Source organism: Orycteropus afer, unplaced genomic scaffold (genome assembly GCF_000298275.1).
Source record: "Orycteropus afer afer isolate SDZICR_OR568_19922 unplaced genomic scaffold, OryAfe1.0 scaffold00130, whole genome shotgun sequence".
NCBI classification, from domain to species: Eukaryota; Metazoa; Chordata; class Mammalia; order Tubulidentata; family Orycteropodidae; genus Orycteropus; species Orycteropus afer.
In genome coordinates this window covers 4,691,459-4,700,594 of record NW_006921717.1, presented here as the reverse complement: position 1 = coordinate 4,700,594, position 9,136 = coordinate 4,691,459, and the positions used below count along the sequence as shown (strand labels likewise).

Below are 9,136 nucleotides of genomic sequence, written 5' to 3'. Positions count from 1 at the left end.
ACAGGTAACAACCAGCAAAGAAACCACCGAAGAATTGAAGTTCCACTTCCCACGCCTCTTCCTTCTTTCTCTTACCAAGTTCGGTGCTTCAGTGAGTCTGGAACCATTGCAACACCAACTGCCTCCAAGCCAACGCCTGGAGAAGTCCTGCTGTGTAACACGTGGGGTCAGACGCACGGCGATGGGCTTGGGTTTAGACCTTTGGAAGCATGTCACCATGCCTTTTTCCTGGATAGGCTCGAACCACCAGCCCTTGGGTTTGTAGACTCCGTGGGTCAAGGTTAAGCCAATGGTTTCTTGATTTAAAAGGCCCCAGAAAAGTGCTAAAGGTCTAAAGATTAAAGAATGAGATCAGCCAGTGGGTCCAAAGCCTTGACTCCTAGAAGTGCAGCCTGCCTGTGGCGCCCACACCAGGAGCCCACTCTGAGATTAAATTTTAACTACATTTTCAAGGAGCCAATGGCTAAATTGTTACTCCTTCCACAACTGTAATTCAGTAACATCACATTGTGTCTTATTAAGACAGTCGACTTGATCCTGTGGCCTGGCTGCTGGAAAACCCAGAGCCGGCCCTCCCACTGCACAGCCCTGGGCCTTGGAGCGCCAGCAGCTCAAGCAGCCAGGCCATGGGGCCCTTTGACCTTTGTTTCCTGGATTTACCCCACCCCCACCCCAGCACCTGGACATCTAAGATGACAGGCCTGGAAACAGCTATGGGAGGAGTTTTCTCCAAGCCCCAGCGGCATTTGAAGACTGACTCCACCAGTTATCGGGCTCTGATCCCAACACAGTGCTAGCCGGACAAGCCAGGGCGGAAGTCTTGGTGGCCCAGCATCCTGCAGACACAGGTGACTCCAAGCTGCAGGCTGGGCGCTCACCTGTCCGTGGGAGCCAGCAGTCCTGTCGATGGCGTTCGCAGAGCTCTTGAAGATGGCGGGGGACAGGGGGCGCTTCCAGATCTTGCAGGTCTTCATCCTGCTACTCCCCTCCCTCCTGGTGCCCCCCAACCTGCTTCTGGAGAACTTCTCGGCCGCCAGCCTGGGCCACCGCTGCTGGGCCCCCACGCTGGACAACGGCTCCCAGGTGCCCGCAAACCTCTCCCTCAAGTCCCTGCTGACCGTCTCCATCCCACCCGGCCCCCGACAGAAGCCCCACCAGTGTCTCCGCTTCCGCCACCCACAGTGGCAGCTCCTGGACCCCAACGCCACGGCCGCCAACTGGAGCGAGGTCGCCACGGAGCCATGCCTGGACGGCTGGGTTTACAACCATAGCACTTTCACGTCCACCGTCATAAGCCAGGTAAGCACCCCTTCCCCACCCTCACCCCACAAAGTGCACCATCGCCCCCTTCCACCCTCAGAATGACACCCCAACACTGGAGAGGGGTCCCATAGGCTCCGCGACCGCTAATATGTCACTGCCTCCCTACCTCCTCCAGGTCGGCTCTGGGGCTGGGGTTACAAGGGATGAACAGGGAGCATTCAAAGAGTTTACTTCCTAATGGTAGATTCAGGCTCCGTCAACTCTAAACCAGTAATAACAGCAAAGGGGAGCCTCGTCTGGTCCCTTTGGCATACCAGACATTGTTTCAAATACCTGCCCTATGGTCACAATCTCATCACAGTCTTATGAGGTGGGGACTGTTATGTCTGGAAGCACAGAGAGGTTACATAACTTGCCCTGGGACACACAGCTAACATAATGGAATCTGACTCAGTCCAGGTAGGTGCTCAGCTTGGAGTAGCCAGGATTCCCTTTGCTCAATTTTCCTGCCTCGAGGCACAGGATCAGGCGCAGGATGGTAACATTCCCTGGAATGGAGGAGGCAGAGGGTGCGGCTTAGAGGGTCCCTTAGGGTCTGGCTGAGGGAGGAAGGTGGCTGGCACATGAAGATGGGATTGTGCCCAGCCAGGACAAAGGGGCCACGGAGGAGCGTGGCTGGGCAGCTGAAGGAGGACACGCATGTCTGGGGTGCAGATGGTCAAAGCCCATGGTTGAGGTGGTGGGAGGTGGGAGGGCCAAAGGAAAATGCCCCTTCAGGGCAGCAAGGGATGGGAATGCTATGTGTTTTGACAGGGCCCCTTTGCTGGGCGGAGAATGTCCTGAAGACGTAAGGGGGTCGGCCTGAGGCTACTGCAGTGGCCCTGTGACAGGGGATGGTTGGAAAAGGTGACAGGGCAGGACTAGAACAATGAACTGGCAGGGCTCAGAGGACTGACCTGGGGGCCAGGTGGTCAGGCACTGGCCAGACGCCCTGGAAATTCATGGTGAATGTGCCAGTCCCTCCACTCACCCTCACAGGCCCGTGAGAAGCGGTTTTTTGGCCCCTGTTTTCTGAGTGAGAAAGCTGAAGCTCATTGAGATGCAATGACAGCCAGTTCACCCAGCTGGTCATCAACAGAGTTAAAATTCAAACTCTGTGGTTTAACCACTGCCGGCCAGTGCCCACTACTGTACCCTACTGCCCTCCACCCCGCCCACTGCCACCAATGGCCACCACTACCCGCCATCACCAACCGCTCCCCATCACTGCCAGCTACTGTTCGCCAGTGTCTGCCACTGACCCCCATCACCTGCCACTCCCCCTCGCTGCCTGCCAAGCTTCTTGTTACGAAGAATTTGTTCCCCTAACCTCTCTGCTCCTCCGACGCCTTCGTGCTCCTGGGAGTCCGCCCCCCGCGTGTCTGCCCAGTGAGCATGAGCGGCTGTCACGCACTGTCACACGCAAGGCCGTGCCGCATCTCTGCCAGCTGGACTAGTTGGGCTGTCTGTCAGTCGAGGCCCTGCTGTCAGCAGACCCCCCCCCCTGCCTCATGGCCCGGTGCTAGGAATCTGGGGCCCCACTGTCAGTGGTCGGACCCCCAGGGCCCTGGCCGACCAGGTGTTCCTGGCCAGCTCTCCCGCCTCCTAAGCTGCAGTGCGCGTCTCTCTTCCAGTGGGACCTGGTATGCCATTCCCAGCATCTGCAGCCTCTGGGCCAGTCCATCTACATGGTTGGGATTATGCTGGGATCCACCGTGTGGGGGCTCCTCTCTGACCGGTGAGTGGCCCCGCCCCGCCCACCTACGTTCTGGACACAGATGCAGACGAGTCCGGTGGCCACGGGCCCTGGGAGTGAGTGCACTGGTCACCCCTGTGACTCCAAGGACCTCCTGCGCGGATGCCCCGTGTCCTGTGTGGAACAGGCCGGAGGCCACGCCTCCTCTGCCCTCCACATACTCCCCCTCCGTGCCGGTCTTCCCTGAGCACCCACCGTTTACCACCAGTCCAGGGCCCCAGGGCACAGCAGACAGACCTCCCGCTGCTGCTATTTTCAATTTTATTTTCGATGAAAATACACACACTAAATACCCACCATTCGGCAATTTCTACACATAATGACATCATCACCTCCTCACAGTCACCAGGCCATGGCCACCCACAGTGTGTCACCACCATCGACTTAGACTCTGTCCTCTAAGCGTCTCCCCTGTGGTGGCACTGTGGGTAAGCACTCGGCTGCTAGCCAAAAGGTTGGTGGTTCGATCCCTCCAGGTGCTCCAAGGGAGAAAGATGAGGCAGTCTACTTCCGTAAGGATCTACAGCCTTGGAAACCCGCTGGGGCAGTTCTACTCTGTCCTGTAAGGGCGCTGTGAGTCAGTATCCAGTCATCAGCACCCCACCCCCCACCTTCAGACTACTACCCCAGACCCTCCCCTGTGAGTCAGTATCCAGTCATCAGCACCCCACCCCCCACCTTCAGACTACTACCCCAGACCCTCCCCGCTAGTCTCTCCCTCCCCGAAAACAGCTCCTTCCCAACCCCAGTGCAACAATTAAATCCTCCTGCCCCCAGGTTCCTCTTCCCTCAGGCCCTGCATTCACACAGGCTTTTCCTCCAACACACCCCATACCCACTCAGCACAAGCCCGTGCCTCTCGGAGCTGCTCAGTGGATCCTATGGTCCTGCACCTGAGGGGCAGGGTGCCGAGAGCACCCAGTTGAAAGTAGTTCCTGTACCTGCCCCACCTGTGGGCTGCCTTCTCCATCACGCTTGGCTGCTTCTGCCCAGCCACCCTGGCCTCCTCTGGGGTACACACACACACACACACACACACATACACAAACATACACACACCTCTCCTCCTCTTTCCCCTCCTCCCTCCACCCCAGAACCTCAGTGGTGGCCGTCCCCCACCCGGAAGGCCCGCCCACAGCCACTTCTTGCTGGAGCCCCACCCTACAGTCTCTGGTCCCTTGTAGACATTTATTAAACACTTTGTTGAATGCATGGATGGATGGCCACCAGCGAATCCCTGCCTGGAGACTCCAGGTTTCTTCTTCTGCCCCAGCATCCTAGCGTAACTCTGCCCAGAAGGGGCTTGAGAATTAAACATGTTAACACACTGCCATTGAGTCGGATCCTACTCATAGCGACCCCTCCTTGGGTTTCCGAGACAGTATCACTACAGAAGTACATTGCCCAACCTTCCTTCTGAGGAGTGGCTGCTGGGTTTGAACCCCCAGCCTTCTGATTAGCAGTCAATGCTTTAGGCACTACACCACCAGAGCTCCTAGAAAGAGATGGCCTGGCAGGAGCAGCTGGTGGGTTTGAACTGCCAGCCTTGGGTGTGGCAGGTGACTGCCTGAGGCATGAGGCCATCCCCCTAGGGCCTTAAACCTGTTAATCCGTCCTAAATCTTTATGGATACAGACTGCCACACCTTTCTCAGAACCACCGGTTCCAACCGGTGGTTCCAGCCACTTAACCTTCTCCTTGGCAGCCCAGCTCTCTTAATCCCTGCACCACCAGAGCCCCTGGCAGGCACCGCTGCTGCTCTAAATGCTTTCAGGATTTGGGACCTACTCCACTGCAGTGAATTTGTTCTGGTTTTTTTTTTTTTTTTTGGCTGGAGGCTGCAGCAGCACGGCATGGACCTGGCCTGTCCGGGGGCCAGGCTAAGCTTGGGGCTCTACTTGGCATTGCTGGTCACCGCCCATAGGACTGACCCAAGGTCAGGGGTGTCCAGCCCCCTCACTACCCTGCCTCTGGGCCCAGTGTCTTTGCGTCCTTTGCTTTTTGGTGGACCACCCGATGAGGCGTGATGAATGTCCCCGTTTCGCAGATGGGGAAATTGAAGCTCAGAGAGGTGATGTCACATCCCAAGGCCCAGCCAGAAGGGCCGGGCTGGGACTGTGTCTGATGCCTTTCACAGCCATTGTCAGTGCCCAGGAGGCTGTGCTGTTGAACGTGTCCTGAGGTGCCCCCAGCCTGCACAGGGCCTCCACCAAGCCCCCCGGCTCTGGGGACCTCTCAGAAGGCGGTCACCTCACCTCTCCAGCTTTGTCTCCCGCCGCAGGTTTGGGCGCATGCCAATGCTGAGCTGGTGCTGCGTGCAGGTGGCTGTGACTGGCACCGGCACCGTCTTTGCCCCGAGTTTCGCCATCTACTGTGGCCTTCGGTTCATGAGCGCGTTTGCACTGGCCGGCATCGTCTTGACCTCCGGGAACCTCAGTGAGTGGGTCCCTCACCTGCTGCGGCCGGGGGGGAGGGGCGCAGGGGGGGGCTCACCTGCATGCGCCTTTCAGTGGTGGAGTGGACCACGACCCCCAGGAGGACTGTCACCATGACGATACTGGGATGCTCCTACAGTGTGGGCCAGATGGCCCTGGGTGGCCTGGCCTTTGTGCTCCGGGACTGGCGGATGCTCCAGCTCACCATGTCTGTGCCCTTCTTTGCCTTCTTCCTGACTACCTGGTTGGTACAGGGCCTGGCGCCTTTCCCCTTGGGGTGGGCATCACAGAACGGGAGGGGATCAGGGTGGGAGGCTGCCCCCTCACTCCCACGGTCCTGATGGCCGTGGGGCTGAGACACTGGGAATCACATCACATAGGGGGATGGCATGAGCATGGCCTCACTGGGAGACTCAAAAAGAAAAAAACAAGCCCACTGCCACCAACTCAGAGAGACACCCATTGGGTTTCCCAGGTGGTACATCTTTATGGAAGTAGGTTGCCCATCTTCCTTCTGCAGAGCAGCTGGTGGGTTTGAACTGCTGACATTCTGGTTAGCAGTCAAATGCCTTAGAGCTCCTGGGAGATAGTCCTTGGAATTCAGAGTTCTGCAGAGTTCTGGGGCAGGCATGGCAGCCAGGGGCCTGGGGCTCCTATCCAGCCAGGATGGGCCCTAACTGGCTCAGATGGTGATGTATGGAAATACCTGCTTGGATGGGGACTAGAGGAAGACACACAGGGAACCAAAAACAAATGAAGGTCCCCGTAAGTGACCTTGTGTCTGCGAGGCAGAGCTGAGTCGGCCTGGGCCAGAGGAGGCCTCTGTGGGGGCAGACAGGATAACGAGGGCTCATTCGTTCATTCCCAAATACTCGCTGAGCTCAGGCTATTGCCAGATGGGGTTTTAGGCGTCGGGGATGCATCGATAAGCACAGACGAGAAGGCCATGCCACGTGAAGCTATGCTGTAGAAACAGAATCAGCAGGCATGGAGGGAGATGTGCCATTGTTACGCCTACGAGGCAACTTGATCACAATTATTGGGTGCCTACTGGGTGCTGTTGTTCATAGCACCCGGTGTATATTAACACATTTTCTGAAGAAGGTATTATTATAACCAAAAAGCCCAAACTCACTGCCATTGAGTTGGATCCGACTCATAGCAACCCCTCCTTGGGTTTCCAAGGCAGTATCACTACAGAAGTAGATTGCCCAATCTTCCTTCCGAGGAGTGGCTGGTGGGTTTGAACCGCCAGCCTTCTGGTTAGCAATCAAGTGCCTTAGGCACTATGCCATCAGAGCTCCCCCATATTATCATCATGACTACCATTTTCATATGAGGCCCAGAGGGGGTAAATAACTTGCCCATAGTCACACAGCTAGTGAGAGCTAGAGGCAGGTTTTGAAGCCAGATGCAGTTTTTTGTTTGTTTTTAACCACCATGTCAAACTACCTCTGTAAGCTCTTCTCAGCTTCCCTGCAAATGCAGCTGAGCCCATATGGGCTGAGCAAACTCTGGGAGCCTCCCCTTGCTCATCTGCCCCCCGGAGAAGCTAGGAAGAAGCAAATGGGTTTTATAAAGCCGCTCAGTTCTGACTGGAGATGTTTTAAATGCACTTCTTTTTAAAAAGTCACCACTATAACTTTTCCCTCACAGAAATGGCCCCAGAATCACTGGAGGGGTGACTAGCTCTAGGAACCCCCAGGGCCAGGCAGCCTGATGTCCTGGCTGGATGAACAGCTCAGATGGGCAGGCTCCTGGCAGCCAGGGAAGCCTATGGGGATGGCATGGGGAAGAAGAGGGTGGCCAGGTATTGGGGCTCATCTCTATTCCACAGCCGTCGGGGACTGCCAGCCTCCCAGCCCGGCATCAGCAGTGCAGCAGGGCAGATGCCTGCCTTCTCTTTGCTCCCACTGTGGCTGAAGGGTCTGCTGCCCACCACCGCCTCCCCACCTCCCTCATGTGGGAGGAGCTCACAGTGTGTATGAAGCACCCCAAGACCCAGCCAAGCACCTGCTTCTTTACCAGGTGGCTGCCAGAATCCGCCCGGTGGCTGATTACCATGGGCAAACCAGAAAAAGGGCTTCAGCAACTCAAAAAGGTGGCCAGGATCAATGGCCACAAGGAAGCCCAAAAGACACTGACCATAGAGGTGAGACGCTGCCGTGTATGACCCAGAATGTTGAACTTGACCCAGGAAGTGACATGCATTACTAACCTAGATTCTCACCTACTCCACCACCACCTCCATCAACACCACCAATACCACCACCAACATCATCACCAACATCTCTACAAAACACCACCACCACCGTCAGTACCTTCCTTGGCACCACCAGCACCATCTCCCTCACTCCTGTCCTACCATCTCCACCACTCTCATCATCCCTACACATACACCATCACCATCACCACCATCAATGATACCACCAATGCAACACTAGCAGCCACAGCATTATAACCATCCCTACCCCACCACTACCATACTCACTGCTGTCACCACCGTCATTGTCACCATCCCCACCAGCACTCACCTCAATCACCTTTATCCTCATCACCAACACCACTGTCACTATCACCAAACTTGCCGTCACGTGGTGATAATTACCATATTATCTTATCACCATAACCATTCTATCATCATCACCTTTAACACCATCACCACCATAATTACTACCACCACCATCAACACCACCAATATCACCATCACCATCAACACCACCATCACCATCAACACCAACACCATCACCATCATCACCATCATCATGAACACCACCACCATCAACACCACCAATATCACCATTAACACCACCATCACCATCAACACCACCACCATCATCACCATCAACACCATCACCATCAACACCACCACCCTCATCACCATCAACACCAACACCATCACCATCAACACCACCATCACCATCAACACCAACACCATCACCATCAACACCACCACCATCATCACCATCATCATGAACACAACCACCATCAACACCACAAATATCACCGTCAGCATTTCTATAAAACACCATCAACACCAACACCACTGCTGTCACCATCACATTCACTACCATCACCACCATCATTACCATCATCACCTCCACCAGTACCATCATCCCATCATCTCTCATCACCACCACCAGCACACCCTCATCATCAACACCAACACCTCTACAAAACACATCAACACACCCCTACCACTATTACCATCACCTTCACCACCATCATTGTCATCCAGCACCGCCTCCACCACTACCACCACTTCAATCCCCACCTGTGTTACTGATTGTCTCCACCCACATGTGTTGCACACTTACCTCAAGGGGCTTCTCAATGTATTGGGGGGAGCAGGACATGCTTATATGAAGGTAGTTATTTTGAGGAAGCTGGTGCCAGTGGTCAGAGGGCACATGGGTCACTGGGGCAGGAGGGTGGGAAAGCTTCCAGGGACAGTTTCCGCTCCAGCTGGAGTGGTCAGGCCTGAGCTGAGCTCAGTGTGAGGAGAGTCCAGAGACAGAAGGCAGGGCTCCAGTGGCCCAGGAGAAGGCTGGATGGGCACTTGGGGAGCAGTGAAGCACTAGCAGGGCCCGAGTGGCGGTGCCCTGTTGCCAGCCTTGGAGGGTGTGGTACCTGCCAAGGACAT

General features: G+C 55.8%; 1 protein-coding gene across 1 annotated transcript in view; it reads left to right on the top strand.

Annotated features, from left to right (window-relative positions):
• The first annotated feature begins 906 nt into the window (after positions 1-906).
• The window catches only part of LOC103200478 (solute carrier family 22 member 11-like), an 18,952-nt gene continuing 10,722 nt past the window's right edge, over positions 907-9,136 (top strand). Inside the window, exons 1-5 of the mRNA XM_007944983.1 lie at positions 907-1,299; positions 2,937-3,040; positions 5,340-5,494; positions 5,569-5,737; positions 7,522-7,645. Coding sequence (XP_007943174.1) covers positions 907-1,299; positions 2,937-3,040; positions 5,340-5,494; positions 5,569-5,737; positions 7,522-7,645 — 945 coding nt within the window. The remainder of the gene's footprint in view (positions 1,300-2,936; positions 3,041-5,339; positions 5,495-5,568; positions 5,738-7,521; positions 7,646-9,136) is intronic.